The 25,388-nt window shown below is 33.1% G+C and overlaps 1 protein-coding gene across 1 annotated transcript; it reads right to left on the bottom strand.

Annotated features, from left to right (window-relative positions):
- Positions 1 to 3,940: 3,940 nt before the first annotated feature.
- Positions 3,941 to 21,022, bottom strand: LOC127732795 (N-lysine methyltransferase KMT5A-like). Its single transcript, XM_052241971.1, has 6 exons — positions 20,850 to 21,022; positions 14,249 to 14,474; positions 12,905 to 12,971; positions 8,442 to 8,504; positions 4,393 to 4,464; positions 3,941 to 4,026 (listed from the first exon to the last, which is right to left on the bottom strand). Exons 1-6 carry the CDS (start codon positions 21,020 to 21,022, stop codon positions 3,941 to 3,943), a joined length of 687 nt encoding a protein of 228 aa, XP_052097931.1.
- Positions 21,023 to 25,388: the final 4,366 nt, after the last annotated feature.

Here is a 25,388-nt window from a genome sequence, read left to right on the forward strand (position 1 = left end):
GTCATGGTTATACTTTATTCCAAATATCAAATCAATACCTTCCAGCATGACCAAAAAAAGTGCAGAAAGCTGATTTGCCAGAAGGACGGATTGACGGAGAGACAGACAGAAAGACAGAGTGCAAACCTAAAGTCCACTTTAACTTCGTTGGTAGGGGACTACTAACCAAGAACTGCAAAATTTTCTTAAAATTATCAATTCAGGGGCAATAACCCAAAAATCACTGTCCGACTTGTCTGAAAATTAAATTGCAGGTAGATCTTGACCTAATGAATACTTTTACTTTATCAGATTTGCTGTTAATGCTTTAGTTTTTGAGATATAAGCTAAAACTGCAACATTACACCTTACTTCTATTTTGAGTCATGACAGCCATGTTTTTGAAGAAACAGTTAAAAAACACAAACTTTAGTCCAAGGACCATAACTCTGCAAACTAGATATCATTTAGATGGGAGCCATCTCTGTGGGCCCCGCTGTGAATAATGTGTGGTGAAAAAATTGGAACTTTACCATTGGACATGGGGTTGTCAACTGAAACCAAAGTTTTTGACCTTGACCTTTGACCTAGGAAGTTGTACATACATTATGACACACCCTCTGGTGTTTGTTAATATACATGTCAAGTATAAACTTTGAAATCATAACAGTTCTCAAGATATATAGCGGACACGATCTTTCCCATAGAACATGGGGTTGTCAACTAAAACCAAAGTTTTTGACCTTGACCTTTGACCTAGGAAGTTGTACATACATTATGACACACCCTCTGGTGTTGGTTTATATACATGGCAAGTATAAACTTTCAAATCATAACATTCTCAAGATGTAGAGTGGATCGATCTTTACCATTGGACATGGGGTTGTCAACTAAATCAAAGTTTTTGACCTTGACCTTTGACCTAGGAAGTTGTACATACATTATGACACACCCTCTGGTGTTGGTTAATATACATGGCAAGTATAAACTTTGAAATCATAAGGGTTCTCTAGATATAGAGCAGACACAATTTGTTATGGACAGACAGACAGATGGAACGACAGATGGAATGACTGATCACTATAAGGTGTCCGCCAATCGGCAGGGCCTTCAAAATCATCAGACCAGAACAAAATTCAAACTTGATCTATAACTTGTAATGGTTAAACTATATGCCATACATCAAGTCAATACCTTCAAGCATGACAAATAAATATGGATAGTGTCCACATGTGGACACAGATGATGCCCCCGCTTGCACATCATATAGATCTAAAGGGACATAACTGAAGAACGGTAAAAGTGACACTACCCAAATTTTAACTTGATCTGAGTTTTGTGGTAATAAGCATTGTGTGTAATTCTCATAACATTTGGTTGAGGCTAACTTAAGTTGAGAACACAAACTAAAAATTCAACAATTTCTCTATTTGTAAACACGCATAACTCTAGAACAGTTGTGTATAAGTTTTATAACATTTGGTTGAGACAAACTAAAGTTAGAGAACGGAAACGAAAAATTCATCAATTTTTATGTTTATAAAGGGACATAACTCAAGAATGGTAAAAGTGTTGCCACCAAATTTTGTACTTAATCTGTATTATGTAGTAATAAGCATTGTGTATAAGTTTCATAACATTTGGTTGAGGCAAACTAAAGTTAGAAAACGGAAACACAAAATTTGTACTTGATCTTAGTTTTGTGGTAATGAATATTGTGTATAGGTTTCATAATGTTTGGTTGGGGCAAACTTAAGTTACACAATGGAAACTAAAAAAATTTGCAATATTTCGATTTATAAAGGGGCATAACTCAATAATGGTTAAAGTGACATTACCCAAATTCAACTTGATCTGTGTTTTATCAGTGGAAGTAAAAATTATACATTGCATTGTATAAAGCATTGATTGTAGTTGATTCAACTATAATCATGGACAAAGGAAGATAACTCCAATTTTAATAAAATGCTCTGCTGGGCACAGCTTGATACGACCGCAGAGGTCGAACCTTGAACAGTTTGGGCAAGTATGGACACAACATTCAAGCTTGATACAGCACTGAATTTGGATTGTGATTAAATATTTGACACAGCATTGGTTTCTGACACAGAATGAATGTGGTCTAAGAACTGAAAATTTTTATCTATTCAAACCATATCATTATTATTTGCTTTTATATATAAATCAGAAATAACCAATTTAAAACGGAAAATATTAAAGAAAAAAAAGGAAAAAAAATCCCCTACCCAAATTTTTTAAACCCCCTTATGATTCATCACCCCAAACTCAATCCTTGCCTTCCCTTAGTGGTATGGTACCTTGCAGTACAATTTCAGAGAGATCCATACACTTGAACACAAGTTATTGTCTGGAAACTAGAAAAATGCTTGTTTTTTGGCCCCTTTTTAGCCCCAAATTCCTAAACGTTTAGGGCAATTACCCCAAACTCAAACCCAGCTTTCCATTTGTGATATGGAACCTTGTAGTACAATTTCATAAAGATCCATACACTTACACACAAGTTATTGTCCTGAAACTAGAAAAATGCTTTTTTTTTTTCCTTTTTGGCCCCTAATTCTTAAAATTTGGAGACAATTACCCCCAAAATCAATCCCAGCCTTCCCTTTATGATATGGTACCTTGCAGTACAATTTCAGAGAGATCCATATACTTGAACACAAGTTATTGTCTGGAAACTAGAAAAATGCTTATTTTTGGCCCCTTTTTGGCCCCTTATTCCTAAACGTTTTGGGCAATTACACCCAAACTAAATTCCAGCTTTCCCTTTGTGATATGAAACCTTGTAGTACAATTTCATAAAGATCCATACACTTACACACAAGTTATTGTCCTGAAACTAGAAAAATGCTTGTTTTTTTGCCCCTTTTTGGTCCCTAATTCCTAAAATTTTGAGGCAATTACCCCCAAAATCAATCCCAGCCTTCCCTTTATGATATGGTACCTTGCAGTACAATTTCAGAGAGATCCATATACTTGAACACAAGTTATTGTCTGGAAACTAGAAAAATGCTTATTTTTGGCCCCTTTTTGGCCCCTTATTCCTAAACGTTTTGGGCAATTACACCCAAACTAAATTCCAGCTTTCCCTTTGTGATATGGAACCTTGTAGTACAATTTCATAAAGATCCATACACTTACACACAAGTTATTGTCATGAAACTAGAAAAATGCTTGTTTTTTGCCCCTTTTTTGGCCCCTCATTCCTAAAATTTGGTGGCAATTACCCCCAAAATCAATCCCAGCTTTCCCTTCGTGATTTGGAACCTTGTGGTACAATGTCAGAGCGATCCATACACTAACACACAAGTTATGTCTGGAAGTTACAAAAATGCTTATTTTTGGCCAATTTTGGCCCCTAATTCCTTAACTGTTGGTACCATAACCCCCAAAATCAATCCCAACCTTCCTTTTGTGGTATTGAACCGTATGGTAAAATTTCATAAAGATCCATTCATTTAAACTAAGTTAGAGTGCGAAAACCAAAATTCAAACTTGATCTGTGTTTTGTGGTAATAAGCATTATGTATAAGTCTCATAACATTTGGTTGAGGCAAACTTAAGTTAGAGAACGGAAACTAAAAATTTTGCAATTTTTCCATTTATAAAGGGGCATAACTCTTGAATAGTTAAAGTGACGCCACCAAAATTCAAACTTGATCTGTGTTTTGTGGTAATAAGTATTGTGTATAAGTTTCATAACATTTGGTTGATGCAAACTCAAGTTAGAGAACAGAAACCAATTTTGGGACGTACGGAAGTACGGACGGACGTACAGACGGACAAGGGTAAAACTTAATGCCCCTCCGCTAAGGGCGATGGCATAAAAAAACAGTAAATACAACCAAGCAAATTTATACTAAGGACAAAGCTCTGCTTTTTATTGGACTATATTAATGTATGAAAACCATAGGCAATTGGAAATATACCTGAACAACAGTTTTCAGGTAAGATATATTAAGTTCACATTACCTTCTTCAACCTCAATATTACTGCCAACTTCCTTATCTTCTAATGGTTGTATCAAAACTAAAATAAAACAGGAAAAATTTAATGACATATGATAAATCATGACTCCAGATTCAAATATAAAACTGAATTTAGAAGAAAAGTGGCCTTGGACAATGATGCCACACAAATCAGTCCCAATATTGGTTTTTAGGATGCAGATGATTGAAAATTATACAAAAAAGAATACAAAAATTCAAACTTTACACTCAATAAACAGGAAGTACATGTATAGATATGGGATAGTAAAACATCTCACACAGGATACAACGAATCATGCCACTGCCTCAAACAAATTCTCTAATCATTCTATGAAAAGTTCTCCAGATTTAGCAAATTAATTGATGCATGTAGGAAAGATGTATGGATAAACTTATTTAAAGTTACCTTGTTCAACCTCATTACTTTTGTCAAATTCCTGGTTCTCCTCATCTTCATCATCAGATGGTATTTTCAAAACTAAAAAACAAGATTGTATGCAATGTTCTGCTAAGGGTTTACCCTCAAAATTAAAATCTTACTAACTAATCAAAAATGAATTTGGGGTCTGGCAGCTTGAAAATAGGAGACATCACAATGTCAAAGCTTCATTCCAATCTTTTGATATGCTTTTCACATGAAGAATGTAAGAAAATTTATTCCTTTTAAGGTTACTGTTTTATATTTTGTAACATTTTCACTTGATAGAGGTGATTTAAATCTTAAGTGTTTAAAATTGAATGAACTTGCTGGCCATGAAAAACTTTTGATAAGTCAAGTAGTTGGTAGAGTTTCTTGAATCTTTTAGCATTGTGGAAGACAATATTTCATTTGCTATCTCAATATTTTCAAATTATCTGAAAAATTAATCTCAATTGCCACCTGGAGATTTTAACTGTAGAAGTTGAGAATATTCAGGTTGTTTTGAGTGGTACCCATATGAATGATAAATTGTCCAAGCTACAACAAAAAAACTGTAGGCAAACAGGGGCGGATCAAAAACTTCCTTAACTGGGGGGGCACATAACCCCCAAAAGTGTATGAACAAGCATTCTGAGAGTATTGCATGGCAATACATAGTCTCCTACCGGATAAAAATTCATTATACTGGAACAAAATGCTAACTTGTTCTATAACTTGTCATGGTGTAAACAAAAAGTAAATATCATGTCAATATCTTCAAGCATGACTAAAAACAGTGTGGAAAACTGATTATATGCGTAAAATTTTTCAAGTCCAAGGACCATAACTCTGCACAAAATTATTAGACCGAAACAAAAATTTGAACTTGATCTGTAACTTGTCATGATAAAACTATATATATACCAATTATCAATCAATATCTTATAAGCATGATGAAAAAAACATCAGATATGATTAATAGTTCTCTAAAATTAGATATGATGTAATTTTCATTTGTATACGACTTGAATAGTCTCCTTTTCTTGTTGAATCAATTTACTCACCCTCTGTCGTTTGGTAGAACTCCCCCCCCCCCCTTTTTTCCAAAAAATTCAAAATAAAACCTATGAATTATATATATATAATTACTGTCTGGTATTTTAATTTCTTAATTCAACTTAAGATCGTTTTCCTCTACGTAAATTTTACATTGATGTTCTACAAAAGGAAATCACGAATTCACCAACATTCCAACTGACTCCATTTTCGGAAAATGACATCTGTAACAAACATAAACTTTTAGCTACCTCTTTACAAGCAGAACCAAATACAATGAAAGTTCCAACTATGTACTGGCTTCCAAAGCTGCACAAAACTCCTTCCAAATATAGATTTATTTCGTCTTCAAGCCATTGTTCCACTACTAAACTATCTATTCTACTTACTAGTACACTTGGTACAATCAAAAACCTGGTAATAAATTGTTCAAATAAGGCCTTTGAAAATAGCGGAATTAATTACTTTTGGAGTGTCAAAAATTCGTTCGAAGTACTTGATAAATTGCATGCTTATATTGGTGATTTCCAATCTGTTCAAAGTTTTGATTTTTCTACCCTATATACCACGTTGCATCATAATCTTATTAAGAAAAAATTCACACACCTTTATAAATGGGCATTTAAAAAGTCGGAATGCGAATATATATGTTCAAACTCTTTTAGGTCATTTTTCAGTAACAACAAACAAAAGAACTATGTCAATTGGAACCTGCTTTGATACTATAACTGCCCTTGAATTTTTACTATATAACATTTTTGTTCGCTATGGAGATTCCGTATATCGCCATGTTATCGGAATTCCCATGGGGACTAACTGAGCACCACTTATTGCGGACCTGTTTCTGTATTGTTACGAGTTACAATTTATGACTAAAATCAGCAAAGACCCATAGAAACAACGTCTGATTCAAAAATTTAATAACACTTTGAGATATTTAGATGATATATTGACTCTCAATAATGACGACTTCAGTATGTACACTAAAGAGATTTATCCTGCCGAACTGACTTTAAATAAAGCTAATACTAACAATGGACACTGCCCTTCCTGGATTTTGATATCTTTATCTTTAACGGGAAGCTTAATACCAAAATTTATGATAAAAGAGATGATTTTTCATTTCCTATTGTTAATTATCCATTTTTAGATGGTGACGTTCCCTTGTCGCCATCTTATGGTGTTTATATATCTCAACTTGCTCGATTCCCTCGTGTATGTAACAACGTATTTGATTTCAACGAAAGAAATTTCTGTATTACTGAAAAATTATTACACCAGGGTTTTCGATATCACAAACTAGTCAAAACATTTACTAAATTTTATCATCAGTACAAGGACATCATTCGTAAATATAAATCAACATGCAGACATCTTATACGTTCAGGTATTTCACATCCAATATTTTATGGTAATATTCTTTACAAAGCACAAAAATGTCGGCATTCACCTCAAAAGCTAACCAAACCTTTAAACAGACTTATTCGGAAAGGATATAGTTACAATACTGTTGTCAAGTCATTAAGGATTGCATATTTTGGTATTAATATTGATTCACTCATAGGGTCTTTGCATCGGAAATAAACACATTTATTCTAAAACCAATTGTTGGCATGATAGGGGTTATGTTCTTCTCATATATTTTATGATGGTATGATACTAAACCCCCAACGGGAGGGATTGTACTTGATTTTCATATGATGAAGACATAATCTTTCAATCAGTTTAATTGAATTCTGGAGCTGGCATGTCAGTAACTGCTAGTAGTCCTTTGTTCTTTTATGTATCATTGTCATTTTGCTTAGTTCTTTTGTTACCTATTCTGACATTGGACTCAGGATTCTTTTAAACTGAGTTTTACTGTGCGTATTGCTATGTGTTTCTTTATTCTACATTGGCTAGAGGTATAGGGGGAGGGTTGAGATCTCACAAAACATGTTTAACCCCGCTGCATTTTTGCGCCTGTCCCAAGTCAGGAGCCTCTGGCCTTTGTTAGTCTTGTATGTTTTTTAATTTTAGTTCATTTATATGTTTTTGGAGTTTAGTGTGACATCCATTTTCACTGAACTAGTACACAATTTTATTTAGGGGCCAGCTGAGGACCACCTCAGGGTGCCGGATTTTTTATCGCTGCGTTGAAGACCCATTGGTGGCCTTCGGCTGTTGTCTGCTCTTTGGTCCGGTTGTTGTCTCTTTGACATATTCCCCATTTCCATTCTCAATTTTATCAATATCCATATAGTATTCAACAAACCCGGTAGGTGTTTGAAACTAAGAACCATCAAGGAATTATATATTACTAAATTAGATATTCAATTCCTTGTTAACATGTAAAAAATGTCACCACCCAGCATGAATTATACACACATTTTAGGAAATAGACACTGTCAATATTTATACACACAGATCCACAACTGATCAGTTAATAAATCATAAATCACCCGTATCGAAGCTTTTGATAATTAATGGTCCAGTCTGGAAGTAAGGTCAAGCTGTGAGTATATTTGTCATTTCCGCACACCTGGCAGCTCATTTTAATAAAATTTTGTGTTAGAAATTTTTTTTGGTGACCTCAACTTGGGAACTGTAAGAGGAGTTGATTACACAAATTGTGTACCACCCATCTGCCTGCCTGACATCACCATACTATAGACTGGATTTTGACTTCGTCAAACCTGGCCAATGTATGTAATAAAAAATATAACTACTCCAAGAATTAAAATATTGAAAAATATTAAAATCATGACTGAAAAACTCTAACTCATGTGGTATGCACATTCATGTATTAATGTGTTGTTTGGTCACACATTGAACTTTTTTCTTTATTTTAATTCTTGGATTAATTATTCTATAAATATTCAGTGTTGTGTGTACAAATACAATAGGTTACAACTAAATAACTATCAGTGGGGCATATAATTACTATGCTTCTAACTAAGTCCAAGACCAAATTGATATTGCATACAATTTCAAAAGGAATGTGCTATTAATAGACATACCTCTACGTTTCCTTGTCAAGTTCTCAATATCACTATCACTGTCAGTATATGTTTCTCTATTGCCTATGAATAATTGAGATTATGAAAGAATTTTCTGCAAAAGTCAGGCAAAAAGAATCAGCAATAAACAATATATGTATGCTGTGTTACTCAACATATCAATTTAACCTAACCCAAAAGTTTTCTTAAGAACAAAATAAACAAGTAAAACTGTGAGCAACTGCTCACTGATAATACCCCTGCCGAAATATTTCAGTAAACAGGAAGTTATTGAGTGATGAATCTGAAAATGCATCACACGGAGTAACTTACTTACATTAACCCTGAAACCAAATTTCAGAAATCCTTGTCAAGTAGTTCCTGAGAAAAATGCGATGAAAGTATTCATGGGACAGATGGACTGACGAACGGACTGACGGATGGATGGATGGACTGACGGATGGACAGACAGAGGTAAAACAGTATACCCCCACTTTTTTAAAGTGGGGGTATAATAATATGTGCAAAATATGTGTTATCTGTAACTCATTGATTTTTAGATATGGCATTAATCAAACTTGTATGTTATAATTTAATATTTATCAATATTTATCACCAGCCCAGTAGCCAGTACTTCGGTTCTGGCATGAAATTATGGATATTGTTATATTGAAATTTTCTGTTATAAATTTTGGAAATTATACAAATTAAGGAAGTTCGCTACTCAGTTTCAAAATAACAAGTTTTTCATAACACTAGTATATATTGATAGGGGATTAATAAAGGAACCAAAAGTGCCAACAAAAAATATAGGTCTGTGTGCTCGTTTTCGAGATATTAGCCATTGACATTTTGGCGGGAAAATGTTCTCTCTTGATTTTTCATAGCTTTATCATTGCCAAGTTTAAGTACTCAAAAACTATTAAAAAATAACAAAGATTTTATAAGACTTTTAAATATGTCATATAATTATACATGTAAAAAATTTATAAAAAGAAAAATGGGGGTTTAAAAATTATAAGTCAGCAAAATTTTGTAAGGTATTAACATGGATTAAACCAGAGAATTCTTAATATCTGACAAAAATTCAAAAATGTGACAAGCGAACAGCCTTAAGGAAAATATCTCCCTCATGCAAAGCTGTGATTCATTGTTCTGATTTTGGTCATTCTTTTGGTCCTTTATTATTTGATTTGCTCTTCAACATTTGCATAAGTGCTTTGGTTTTCAAATATTTTGGCCTCAAGCATTATTTGTTGAAATGCGCATCTGGTGCAATAAATTAGGTACCGTTTATGTTATTATAAAAGTTAAAAAACATAATTAAGATCAATATATTTGATATTTATATATTTTTGACAAAAAGCTACACGGTTCTGTTTTTAAATGTCACTGATAATTTATAGGAAAACTGGTAAAAATTCTCTTTTTTAAATGAGTCGAGAAACACCTTCAAAGAATTTTTTGAAAAATAGTGTTAAGATATGGAAATAAATGGAAAATTACCAAGTGAATTACCATTGTGCACAAGGAGTTGGTGCTTAAAAGTTTTATAAGTAAACTTGACATTCCTTGGAAACTGGATCACTCAGCTGAATGTAATATGAAAGCTGCCTAAGAAGCATATAGAATAGCACCAAAAGTTGATTTTATTGCCCAGTAAATATATTTTGTAACATTGGCCCTAATAGTTTTAAATGACCTGAACAGAAATAAATCCTTCAAACAATTCCATAACAGCAGGTGCACAACTTTATCATATGTACAAGCTTCCTGTAAAATTTCAGGGATCTGGTTTGAAAACTGAAGGAGGTGCTGATTACACCAAACTTGTACCCTCTTAAGTTCCCAAGTCTGGAAAACGGGGGAAAAAAATTCAAATGATTCTAAAAAAGCAGGTGCACAACTTCAACATATGTACAAGCTTCAAACAGGAAAACCAACAGTCTAATTTATATACAAAATGAGAAATGAAAATCACCTATGAACTACATCAACAAATGATAACCACTTAGCAACAGGCTCCTGACTTAGAACAGGTGCATATAAAACAAGAGGCTCTTGAGAGCCTGAATTGCTCTCCTGATTTTTTTTATCTTTCATAATTTTTTATGAAAATTAACAAACATGATGAACAAATTAAGAAAAATTTGTACTTGATCTTAGTTTTGTGGTAATGAATATTGTGTATAGGTTTCATAATGTTTGGTTGCGATACCACAGTTTCCCGAGGATTGCAAGAACAAATGAATATCCCAAGGACAAATTGATTTGTCCCGAAAACATGATTTTACATGGTGTTATATTACTTTAAACAATATTAAAGAATATAATTTTAAGATATTATTCGTTTTTACTCAATAAAAGTGCAATTTCACTTCAAGAAATCGATTAGTAGGTCTTGTATGCAAATTCCTTGTTGAAAACAATATGGCGGACATAATTATTCAAAAGGTAGACAACATAAAAAAAATAATAGTATTAAAAGTACTGAAAGAATAGATTCTTTAAAAAACCTGAAATTATGAAAAGTTAATACAGTTATCATAACTTCTTTCGGGTATTTAAGCTTGCCAAATTACAGTACTTTGCTTTCAAGTCGAGTTATCTACCTTATGAATAATTACGTCCGCCATATTGTTTTCAACAAGGAATTTGCATACAAGACATACAAATCGATTTTCTGAAGATAACTTGTACTTTTATTGAGTATAAACACCTTAAACGTCTTAAACAATATAATTGTATGCTGTTACACTAATTTAAGCAGTATAACACCATGTAAAATCATGTTTTCGGGACAAATCAATTTGTCCTCGGGATATTAAATTTGTTCTTGCAATCCTCTGGAAATCGTGGTACCCATTTGGTTTGGGCAAACTTAAGTTACAGAATGAAAACTAAAAATTTTGCAATCTTTCGATTTATAAAGGGGCATAACTCAATAATGGTTAAAGTGACAATACCCAAATTCAACTTGATCTGTGTTTTATCAGTGGAAGTCAAAATTAAACATTGCATTGTATAAAGCATTGATTGTAGTTGATAATCATGGACAAAGGAAGATAACTCCAATTTTAAAAATTACTTGATATTTAAAAGAAAATAAAAATTTTGCAATTTTTCCATTTATAAAGGGCATAACTCTAGAACGGTTAAAGCGGCGCCACCAAAATTCAAACTTGATCTGTGTTTTGTGGTAATAAGCATTGTGTATAAGTTTCATAACATTTGGTTGAGGCAAACTTAAGTTAGAGAACGGAAACTAAAAATTTTGCACTTTTTCCATTTATAAAGGGATATAACTCTAGAAAGGTTAAAGTGACGCCACCAAAATTCAAACTTGATCTGTGTTTTGTGGTAATAAGCATTGTTTATAAGTTTCATAACATTTGGTTGAGGCAAACTCAAGTTAGAGAACGGAAACCAATTTTGGGACGTACGTACAGACGGACAAGGGTAAAACTTAATGCCCCCACTGCTACGGCTGGGGCATAAAAAAATATTTTAAAAGGGTAATATCTACTTAAGGGGTCAATAAACAATTTTAGTCACTTGACTTATATGTAGATCTTACTTTGCTGAATATTTTTACTGTTTACAGTTTATCTTTATCTATCATATTATTCAAGATAATAACCAAAACAGCAAAATTTCCTTAAAATTATCAATTAAGGGGGATTTCCCCAAAATTGGTTGTCCAACTTGTCTAAAAATTTCCTGGCAGGTAGATCTTGACCTAATGAACACTTTTACTACCTGTCAGATTTGCACTAAATGCTTTAGTTTTTGAGATATAAGCCAAAAACTTCATTTTACCCCTGTTCTATTTACAGCCGGGGCGGCCATTTTTGTTTTACCAAACAATTTAAAATTTTATTCTAGATACGCAAAGGATCATTCAGTTTAAGTGTGGTTGAAATTAGTTTAGTAGTTTCAGAGGAGAAGATTTTTAAAAGTTAACAAACTTGATGAACAAAATGTGTAAAATTTTCTTTAAAGGTCAATAATTCCTTATGGGGTCAATCAACAGTTTTAGTCATATTGACTTATTTGAAGATCTTTCTTTGCTGAACATTTTTGCGTTTTACAGTTTATCTTTATCTATGATAATGATAATGCATTGAGCAAACAGGAATTTTACCAGGACCGAGAAATTACCTCGACTCATCCGAGTTTTCGACACGAGGTTTGACTGTACGAGCTAGTACCCCCCAACTCTAGATTTCTTTTCTCACAATTAGAGACCCAAATAATGCTAATTCTAAATATAAGGTAAAAGTCAGAAAAAGCCTTTTCTTGCTATTTTTTTTAGCATAAAATATCTTGAATAGAAGTTCCATAACCTATCAATACATTTAGCTTATTTTGTTCCTTGTTTAATGCTCTTCTGTTTTATAGTATCAATTCTATATTCTAGATTTTTAAAATTTCACCTAAGTAATCTTAAGCTCAGAACTTCTATACAAATTCATATAACATACATGCCACTTGATGACTATTATCTTTAATCTCCAGTCTTCTTATTGAAACACAACATTCTTTCAATATCTGTAAGATATACATTTAATTTTTACAAAGTTCACACAATGAGTAAATTTCAACAAAGTATCGTTTGTTGGGATATAACACAATTCATACAAGTGAATACCTGTACACTTTGAAAAAACAGCTGGCATGAGAATGATACATATAGGAAAGTGATAAAATGTCAGCAAGCATTTTCTGAATCCTGTAACCAGTGCAGAACTGAAAGTATAAGTAAAGAACTATGTCTTACTTTTGTAACTTTGCACTACATATGAAATCACTCTGCCACACAGCGGATGCAGAGATGGATGGATGGATGGTTGCTTAATGCACATTCATATTTAAGAAGTGTTTGACGAAAAATTTTGAAGTTCATTTTACATATTGAAAATTTTTCAAAGTATCGGCAAACAGGAAGTTGGTATCTGAAAAATCTGAAAAGTGCTCACACGTTAAAACTCATCACTGTTAAGCTGGTGGCCAAGTATGCAGTCATTCCGCTCATTCATATTGGAGAAGTGTTTGACAAAAAATTTTGAAGTTCATTTTACATATTGAAATTTTTTCAAAGTATCGGCAAACAGGAAGTTGGTATCTGAAAAATCTGAAAAGTGTTCATACCTTAGAACTCATCACTGTTACGCTGGTGGCCAAGTATGAAGTCATTCCACGCATTCATATTGAAGAAGTGTTTGACAAAGAATTTTGAAGTCGGACGAACGAACGAATGGACAGACAAACGGATGGACAAGGTCATTGCAATATAGCCCCTACTCTATAGAGTGGGGATATAATTTAACCCAAATTGTTTATCAACAAATGGAAGGTGGTTGCTAGATACACCCCACCTTCTTACAAGTTGGGCATAAATTAAAAGTCGTATATCACTAATGTAACAACAGCCCTTGAAAAGACTGTAAAATATTAAAATCTGTGACAAGGCAGTGATATTGATTTCAACAAATTAATGCAGTTTTGAAAAGGCAGTTATATTTTTTTTAACAATTTTGACAAACAGTTAAAAGTCTGTGATTTTCTTTTTTACTTTAATTAATAAAGTAATTACTTAAGCACACAATGTGTTGATGTATACCACTAGTACTCTATCATGTAATAAAGCTTTGAAAAGGCTATCTTTTGAAAATATATCTATCTGAATGAAATATTTCTTAGCAAGTTTTAGACTAGTACAAAAACAAGACGGTCTCAAGAGTCTTAATAGCTCACCTGTATTTTTTGGATTGACTTCATCATTCATCACAACAGAAACATGTTTTATCATATCTCATTGAACTTACCATATTTTTTTTTTCCCCTTTAAATGGTTTCTTTCTCCATGGAAGGTTTCGACTTGCATCACCATAGTCATACCTGACTTCATCTCCTGAATTTATATCTCTTATGGCAAATAAAACTAAATGTGGGCTCCTATCCACAACAATTTTTTTCATTACAGCATTCTCATCTGCTCCAACTCCATCATTGACAAACCTTCCCTTTTGTTTAGAAAAAGTAGCATCTATGCTAAAATAATGATTGAGATACAATGTTTGTTTCATGGTAAAAGTATAAATTTTCAGCTGACTACTTGAATGTAAGAATGTGCGAGATTGACCTTTGACCTATATATAGCTACTGACACCAAAAATCAACAGTCGTCTTCCTTACCCAAAAAGTCTTCACCTGTGTAAGTTTCATTATTAACCATGAAGGCTGTTAGAACTGAAAATTTGACAATATTTTACTTTAGTATCTAATATCATTTCTATTAAGATAAGGAAAAATTTATGACTGCAGAACATTTTAATGAAGAGAATGACCTTAAATGACTAGTAAAAGAGAATGAACTTAAATGACTAGTAAAAAGAATACAAGATTTCAGAGCAAATCATACTATTTTACTTGGACTTTCCCAAAGTCATTGACAGTTTGATGAGTGATATAATAAGAGAACTATTATGAACATTATAGAAGATGAATGATTGTGAGTGGGATGTTTTCTTTATGTCATAATATTAAAGAACAATTTTGCCTGTAACAAATGCTTAAAGAACTTATGCATCAGAAACCAATTTTCAGAAGAAAAATTGTATTTCATCCAGTAAGTGTGACCTTGACCATTTGACCTGCTGACCCCAAAAATAAAGTCAAATATAGGTGTCTTCACTACTCCTAAAGATATCACTTGTATACCTTTTATTTATATCCATGAAGGCTTACAGAAGTTAAACATTAATAAAATGCTTCGCTGAACGCAGCCTGATACGACCGCAGAGGTCGAACCCTGAACAGTTGGGGCAAATTTAGACACAATATTTAAGCTTGATACTGTCTGAATTTGGATTGTGATCAAATTTTTGACATAATATAGGTTTCTGACACAAAATAAATGTGGTCAAAGATCTTACAAATCTATTGTGCAATACTGTGCAACTGATGGTTTCTTCTGTCTTCTTGAAACTTTTCAAAAATTTGAAATTTGAAAAATTTTGAAAAAAAAATAGGAACCCCTTAAAAAATTGGAAAAAATATTTTTGAATCCCTCCTTGGAGCAATTACCCCAAAACTCAATCCCAGCCTTTCTTTTGTAGTATGGAACCTTGTAGTACAATTTTAGAGAGATCTATTTACTTAAACACAAGTTATTGCCTTGAAACTAGAAAAATGCTTGTTTTTGGCCCTTTTTTGGTCCCTTTTTCCTGCATGTTTGGGGCAATTACCCCCAAACTCATTCCCAGACTTTCCTTTGTGATATGGAACCTTGTTGTACAATGTCAGAGAGATCCATACACTCACACACAAGTTATTGTCTGGAAACTACAAAAATGCTTGTTTTTGGCCCATTTTTGGCCCTTAATTCCTAAACTGTTGGCACCATAACCCCTAAAATAAATCCCAACCTTCTACTTGTGGTATTAAACATTGTGGTACAATTTCAGAGCAATCAAAATAATTATACACAAGTTATTATCCTGAAACTAGAAAAATACTTGTTTTGGGCCTCTTTTGGGCCCCTAATTCCTAAACGGTTGGGACCATCATCCCCAAAATGAATCCCAACCTTCCTTTGGTGGTATTGAACCTTCTTAAAATATTTCATAGAGATCCATTCACTTAAACTAAAGTTAATGTACGGAAACCAAATGTGTCTTCGGACAACGACGCAGATGACGACGATGCAGATGCAGACGACAACAACATCATACCATTATACGGTCGTATAAAAACCAATTTTTAACTAAAAAATATATCTATTTAAGTAAGTGTGACCTTGAACTTTGATCTACTGATCCCCAAATCTTTCATCTGTATGGGTCATTTTCAAAAAACGTAAACTTTTCAGTACACCTCTACTATATTTTTTTTTTATTTTTTGGAAAAAATTGTATCTTTAGTGCTTTAACGAAGGCTTGTATGATTTATGATTCATTGCATCAAAATATACATGATTGACATCAGTTTGGGTAAAATTGTGATAATTTCAATCTCATTTTTACTGCTATCATGCATAAAGTGTCCGAGTATTGTTATTCAAATACTGTTTTTTTTATGTTTTCTGATTGCCATGATCACTGCATGTTGTAATAAATTGGTAGCTAAATAACAAACCTAACGGGAAAACACTATTTCTTTAATATCTAATGAAATATTCTTTATACAAATTAAATTAAGTTGGCATACAGGAAAAGTATGTCTATCCTGTTACTGGCACTAAATCAGCCATGAAATAATTTCTCCCTATTGATTGATTGTTGGTGTTTTAACGCCACTTTTTAGCGCCACATTTGGGCTATTTCGTGGCGGTCAGTTTTTATAGGTGGAGGAAGCCGGAGTGCCCGGAGAAAACCACTGACCTTCGATAGGAAAACTGACAATCCTAGTCAATTAAGATTGGAGTCGAGTGTATCCGCACGAGCGGGGTCCAAACTCACAATCTCAGTGTTGACTGGCTAGTGATTACAGTAGTAGGATTACTTAGACCACTTGGCCACCGAGGCCCATTTTCTCCCTATAAATACAGAATTTAACTGTGATAAGTTCAGAAGCTCATTCAGTTTTTTTAGTTATAAATGATACACTTCACACAAAAATGTGCAGCAAAACGAAATTGAAGTGATGTAGAAAATTAAATTATGTGGTGATCTATTTTTCTTGTCTATGCTGTTACCAACAAATTCTTTATTCAAAACAATGTTATTTGTGTTTAAAGAACAATTACAACTAAGAAAACGATGAAATCTGAGCAAGTGTAAAAATTTGCGGGAAAATAGGTCTCCAAAACAAATTTTCATCATCACCATTCAACTAAGGATACCATGTTTACCTTGAAAGTAGCTTTCATCTTCATTTTTATTTATATAATTCAGGAAATAATAGCAAAAACAGCATTTTGACCACAATGTTCTATTTCTAGTAAGGGCGGCATGTTTTTCAACCAATCCTAAATCCAAGCACCAACTTTTTGCAGTACACAATAAGGAACAATCTTATCAAATTTCAATTGATTTTGAATAGTAGTTTCAGAGAAGACTAGATTTTTGAAATAATAAAATCAAAAATAGCCAAAAATGTCAAAAAGGGCAATAACTCAAACATCAGTTGACAGATTTTCAGGAAAATCAGCACACAGGCAGCTCTCATCATGCTGAACACTTTCAACCTACCAGAATTTGCCTAAACCTAATGATTTTTGAGATATTTGCGAAAAACTGTTGTTTGACCCCTATGTTCAATTTTTAGTATCGGTGGCCATGTTTTTCGAAGGATCAAAAATCGAAGCATAAACTTTGTGCAGGATACCCTAATGAACAATAATGCTAAGTTTCATCCAAATCCATTCAGTAGTTTCAGAGGAGAAGATGTTTGAAAAACTGTTAACATTTTGTTACTGTCTATCCTGTTTCTATTGTTTAAGTAACAGGATAGACAATCAATATCTGAAACCTCTTGAAATAGTTTATAATTGTAAATTTCATTTACATGAAATGGTATATTTGATTATTTTAACTCATATAAAAGAAACAGTATTTTCATTGTCCCAATTATATTATTTTTTTTATTAACAACACAATATGCAGCACTCCTTATTTGTAACAGAAAGTCAAATTTGGTAACAGGATAGAACTAAATAATCCTTTTACCAAAAAGAATAAAGAGCTGTGCCATGAGCGCATGATCAGCTCGCCACCCTTTTAGTTGGTCTTTATGCTTTAAATAGATTAATAAGATCAACTAGAAATACTGCTCTAAGTGTTTTATTGTCCGACAACTGGGAAATCCCCCCCCTGTTTTCTAAACAAAATATCAGAAGTTTGAAAACTGAAAAATCCCCTCTTTTTTTTTAATCATAACTCAGAAATATAAAGTCAAAAATTTGTAAAAATTGAAAGAGAGCTTACGTCAATAGATATAAACAATTCAGCAAAGTTTTATGAAAACTGCTCAAAGCATTTTTGAGTTATTGTCCGAAAACAGGGAAATCCCCCATTTTTTAAAGAATAAAACCTCATAACTCGGAAACGTAAAAGCTGAAATTTATAAAAATCGAAAGGGAGCTCACGTCAATAGAAATAAACAATTCAGCATAGTTTAATACAAACTGGTTAAAGCGTTTTTGAGTTATTGCCCGACATGTTGATGAAATTTGAAAACTGGAAAATCCCCCCCTTTTTTTTTAATCATAACTCACAAACATAAAGTCTAAAATTTAAAAAAAAATTGAAAGTGAGCTTATGTCAATAGATATAAACAATTCAGCAAAGTTTCATGAAAACTGCTGAAAGCATTTTGGAGTTATTGTATGAAAACTGGGAAATCCCCCCTTTTTTAATGAATAAAACCCCAGAACTCGGAAACGTAAATTCTGAAATTTATAAAAATCAAAAGGGAGCTCACGTCAATAGCTGTAAACAATTCAGCAAAGTTATATACAAATTGGTTAAAGTGTTTTTGAGTTATTGTCCGACATGTTGACAACGGACAGATGGACAGACGGACAGACTGACAACAGTATACCATAATACGTCCCGTAAACGGGCGTATAAAAACACAAAAGTGAAAGTATATACAATTTGAATACTTGATGTTCAGTTTTTTAGAGAGAAACTGAAAATAAGGGATTGTTATCAAAGACTTGTGCTGCCAGTCACTGTTTTACAACCTCTTCAAATCAATTTTTATACATTTTTTATTCAAACTTATTGTATGTAGTTAGTCTGTATAATTGTCTCATATTGTAATTTTCTTGTAGTCTCTAATCTTTTCGGAAATCTCATAGGTGTAAATATTTCCTGTAGTTTAAGAAGGTGGTTGTTTATTATTTTGTTGTCGTCGAGTGGTATGCAAAAACTTCCGTTTATAAATGTATAGTGTCAGTGAACAAAACATTGTAGGTCGCCAATGGCAGGCATACTCAATATTTTGAGTTATATTTATTTACCTATCCTAAAGAGCAAAGTTTCATAATGTAAGCCTTCCATTGATGAAATGAAAAGTTTAATGATCACATCAACCTGTATTATATAGCTGTAATTTAGGTAAATTATGTTCTGTGTGTATTGATGAGAAGTCCTGAAGTTCAATATTTAGTTCAAGTAAACACTCCTGATATAGCAAATCTCAATTAAAGTCAAGACAGCAACCCACATATTTGAGCATTTTACACCAATGACCAACTCCAAACACAACTAAACCAAATTTAACATAAGGGATATCTGTGTGTTAACCAAAACATAATCCTTGCAAGTCACACTGGCTTTAAACAGGAAGATATGTAAGAATAATAATTTTATTCAGTTTTGGCCCTTGAGAAACACTCAGCATACAAAATAAAAGTTTGAGTTCCTGCCTGAGCAAGTCAGCTTGCAACCTTCAGTGTGAGGAAGAACCTGCCTGCCCGACAATGCGCTAGCCAGGAAGTGGAGTGTCTCCACAGAGAGGATGAGAATAGACATCTCATGCAGCCGGGTTGTGCAAGGTCTGCATCAGGGGATAGCCCATGTGGTGCTATTACAAGTAGTAAGTAGCAGGGTCTATCAAACTGGCCCTGGAATAATTTTGATCAAATTTGTCCCCGAAATGCTTGGGGAAGAATGAAATTTTAGAAATTACTCGTGATAAAATTCCATCAAGGAAATATAATATGAAAAGAAAAATAATATATATCACTAGTAAAATTGCTGAAATGTTTCCCTTGTCATGAAACATTATTGAAGGTGTTAGGAAGATGGATGGTGGGTGGTAAATTGAATAATAGCACTGTAAACTATATCAACTAGTCAGACTGCTATGAACATAGAAAGTTATTATACAAAGACTATGCATATATGGCTTCACACACAGATTGGGTACATCAATCATACCATGGGAGGAGACTGACCTCACTTGGCCTTCAGAATGATATACTAATTGCTGTGCAATAAATTTTATAAGATCTGTTATCATAATCTGCATTTCCTCACCAAGAGTAATTGTTTTTGACATGAATCTGATTAGGAAATTAAAGATTAATGTTTGTCCTGGTGAGACTACATAACCTCAAAGTGTCAAATACCATAGAAATTATTCTCAAGCTAAAACAGGTGGTGAATGATGTTAAATGTATCAATGATGTCAGCATCTTTCACCATATATTAATTATATGCTTGTTTGTATAAACAAAACTTATATTACATATAAGTCAAATATTTATTCAAAATTGTTGTATGTAGTTAGTCTGTATAATTGTCTCATATTGTAATTTGTTTGTAGTCTCAAATCTTTTCTGAATAATTTTGATCAAATTTGTCCCCGAAATGCTTGTAGGCTATGACCATTGTAGTGATCAGGATTGAAGCTAAGTGATGGCAAAAGCTCACATTTCCTTTCAGGAAAGGTGAGTTAAAAAGGCTAAACACCTACCTTAAACTTTTGCCTCCATACTTGAAAAAAAACACATAGCAGCCTAAGGTGTTGCTGTGTACCTCCAATCTCTTACTTCCCTCTTTGTTAGAAACAAGATCCCCATCATACTCCAGAAGAAATTCACCTTTGTTAAAAGATCTTTCAGCAAACACCCCTTTTCCTGTTACCATAGAATTGAAAAGGCGTTAAAGAAAAAATTCTAAATGAAACAGAAATCAAAAAAGGTTCCTTCATTATTCAACATTAGAGGTATAACTGAACAAATGGAAAAACTACAGACACTATGTCCAAGCTTGATATATCTCTGAATATAGAATTTGATTAAATATTTTACACAGCATAGATTTCTGACACAGGATAAACAAGATAAAGGTGGTCATAGAACTAAGCAAGCTTTAATCAAAAATTTATAGCTTTCTGAAATAAAATGCTCCGCTGGGCGCAGCTTGATACGACCGCAGAGGTCGAAACCCTGAACAGTTGGGCCAGTATGGACACAACATTCAAGCTTGATACAGCACTGAATTTGGATTGTGATTAAATATTTGACACAGCATAGGTTTCTGACACAGAATGAATGTTTTCTAAGAACTTTTGCTTTTATATATAAATCAGAAATAACCAATTTAAAATGGAAAATTTTAAAGAAAAAAAAAGGAAAAAAAAAAAATCCCCCCCCCCCTTTTTTGAACCCCTTATGATTCATCACCCCCAAACTCAATCCCAGCCTTCCCTTTGTGGTTCAATTTCAGAAAGATCCATAGACTAACACACAAGTTATTGTCATGAAACTAGAAAAATGCTTGTTTTTTGCCCCTTTTTTGACCCCTAATTCCTAAAATTTTGAGGCAATTACCCCCAAAATCAATCCAAGCATTCCCTTTGTGATATGGAACCTTGTGGTACAATGTCAGAGAGATCCATACACTAACACACAAGTTTATGTCTGGAAGTTACAAAAATGCTTATTTTTGGCCCCTTTTTGGCCCCTAATTCCTTAACTGTTGGTACCATAACCCCCAAAACCAATCCCAACCTTCCTTTTGTGGTATTGAACCTTATGGTAAAATTTCAGAGAGATCCATTCACTTTAACTAATGTTAGAGTGCGAAAACCAATGTGTCTTCGGAAAAGGCGACGATGACGACGACGACGCGAACGTCATACCAATATACGACAGCAAAATTTGTTTGCGGTCATATAAAAAATCTCAACCATCCTTACAGTAAAATCAAAACAAGAGGCTCTCAAGAGCCTGAATTGCTCACATGTAATTTTCTTTATCCTTCATCATATATTCAAATTGAGAAAAATTGTCCTAAAAGTGCAATAACTCCTTCAAGGGTCAATCAACAATTTTGTTTCATATTGACTTATTTGTAGATCTTACTTTGCTGAACATTTTTTGGTGTTTACAGTTTATCTTTATCTATAATAATATTCAAGATAATAACCATAAACTGCAAAACTTTCCTAAAATCATCAAGTCAGGGGCAATAACCCAAAAAATCAGTTGTCCAAACTTGTCTGAAAATTTTAGAGCAGGTAGATTTTGTCCTGATGAACACTAAAATCCCTCAAATTTGCTCTAACTGCATTTTATCCCTATCTTCTATTTTTAGCCATAACTGCCATGCTTTTTGACGAAACAGTTAAGTTTGGTTGAAATTGGTTCAGTAGTTTCAAAGGAGAAAGTCTTTTAAATAGTAAACACTGGACGGACGATGGACGACGGCAACGGACACCAAGTGATGGCAAAAGCTCACATGTCCTTTCAAGAAAGGTGAGCTAATAACTACAACCAATGAAAATATATATCCTTACCAATTGTATCATCTATATATCTTACAACAAAACCGTCTTTGTCTTTCTTCAACCTGATATACTGTTCAGCCTGTTTTTCAGGAAATGTTTCCTATAAAGAGATAGAGAATTAAAAGCTCTTTATTCATCAGATAATTTAGAAATAGAAACTTCTTCAAAGCTGTTCCTCAGCCTGAAATAAAAACATATATTGTACTTTAAAATTAAAGCATTAGAAGAACTCAGTTTTTGAAAATTCCAAGTAATGTGCATATGTGCTCATTTACCATGTTCACTTTTTGGAAAATATACCTTAAATTAGCTGTGAAAAAGTCTGTAACAAGAATGTGTCCACAGTACAGGGATGCCCCATCCGCACTATCATTTTCTATGTTCAGTGGACCATGAAAATGGGGTAAAAACTCTAATATTTCATTAAAATTAGAAAGATCATATCATAGGGAACATGTGACCTAAGTTTGAAGTTGATTGGACTTCAACTTCATCAATACTACCTCGACCAAAAACTTTAACCTGAAGTGGGACAGACGGACAGACAGACAGACGGACAGACGAACGGACGAACAGACCAGAAAACATAATGCCCATTAATGGGGCATAAAAAAAGCTGGTGATTTTCAAAGTGTTTGTCACGGTTAAATCACAGGGTGCCATGAAACTTGTTCCGTGACAATGCTGAAGAATGACTGATGCTGTGAAAAGATTGCAGAGTGTAACCACCTGGAAACTTGGTTGAAAAGACCGTGAAATAATACTGTAGAAACCCATGGAAATTTGCAGTGAACATGGTGAAAGGGTTGTTATGATGAATTATGTGCTTGTTATGAAAAGACCATAAAATGCACTACTGTGAAAAACAGCTGTTCATTTGTCATGAAAACTCGTGTAAAGTGATTGGTGATACTTACAGCATTTTCCTCAATAAATAAGGGTACACAGTAAAAATTATTTGTAAAGGCCCTGTGAAAAAAACCTGTTAAAAATCAGGTGACAGGTCAAAATAATAGATGTCACATGAAAACCATCTGAAAACACCATTAAATTAAATTGTGAAAACTTTGTACAATGTACATATTTGTTTTCAGGCAATAATTAAAGGTTGTTTAAATCAAGTGGAATGCCTAAAAACCTAATGTAAATAACTGAGGACACTACATATAATGCAAGGGAAGGGACTATGGAATTACAATGAAAATATTTATAAAGTGTCAAATATAAAAGTTTTGTTAAATTATATGCTAGCCAAAACCATTATAAAAATGCAGTGATTTTTCTGTAATAGTTATATGATAAAGAACAAAAAAATGGAGAATATGTCCATGAGATGATGCCCTTACTTGCATATACATACCAATATGAAGGGTCATAACAGAATACCACCCAAATTGGAATGTGATCAGAGCTTTATGGTAATAAATATTGAATATGTTTCATAACATTTGGCTGAGGCAATGCCGCAAACTTAAGTTAAGGAACAGAAACAAAAAATTCAGCAATTTTTCCATATATAAAGGGACATAGCTTCAGTAAGGCAAAAGGGATACCACTCAAGATCTTGATCTGTTTTTTGTGGTAATAGGAATTGTGTACAAGTTTCACACCATTTTGCTAATGCAAACTTAAGTTAGAGAACGGAAACTAATTTTGGGACAAACAGACATACGAACAGTGATTTAACTTAATGCACCTTTCGCCTAGTGGTGGGGGCATAACATTCCCTTTTCATAGAACTGTTATTATCAGTCAGGGGAATTACTTATGCTGATTTCTCACTTATTCATTTATTTAAGTAACATTTTGTCCAGAAATATTGCAAGTAAGAGCAGCCTTTCTTTAATAATTCCCTATTCAAGTAGATCAAATAAATCAATAGACTTAGTGATTTGATTTTATTGTAGCTTTAAATACATCCTGTGGCTAATTATGATGCTAAATTTATCAGAACAAAAAATCTGTTTTTGGCAATTTAAATAAAAAACAAAACATGGTCAGAAAAAAATCCACGAACCTAACCATGCTATTTTGAAGTTACAATCATCCTGAGCTAGAGGTATATTATGTCTTTTGTTTCAGTATGTAATTCAAAATAACTCTGATAATATTTGGATAGAATGATAGCAAATTATAGAGTTATCTCCCCTTAAATGTGAATTTCTAGTGCATTTCAACCAAATTGTATCTTCTATTTATACCAAATTAGGAAAAATAAGATAACATTAAATTATGAACTGAAATCAATGTAAACTTGAGTGGGGTTTTTTTTTTTTTTTGGTCATGATTTTACCACTGCCATGATTGCCTGATTCTTATGGCAGACTGTCACTTGAAATGAATTTAATGGTTTCCAGAAATTCTCTCTTTCATTTTCCCGATTCGATTGACCATCAAGTTTTTCCCCTGACTGATAATGTACAAGAGATGAATATATAAAAAGCACAATATCAATGTGTATAATTAAGTCAGCTATAAGTACATGTTACAATGTATTGTATTTTCACTCCTCTTTGCAAGTTAAATAAAATGCATCTCGGAGCACAGCCCCATAAGACTGCAGAGGTCGACCCTGAACAGTTGGGGACAGGTTTGGACACAATATTCAAGCTTGATATGGTCTGAATTTGGATTGTGATCAAATTTTTGACATAATATAGGTTTCTGACACAGAATAAATGTGGTCAAAAAACTTTAAAATTTGAAACATGACTTTTAATT

This window comes from Mytilus californianus, unplaced genomic scaffold, assembly GCF_021869535.1.
Source record: "Mytilus californianus isolate M0D057914Y unplaced genomic scaffold, xbMytCali1.0.p SCAF_28, whole genome shotgun sequence".
Lineage (NCBI taxonomy): Eukaryota > Metazoa > Mollusca > Bivalvia > Mytilida > Mytilidae > Mytilus > Mytilus californianus.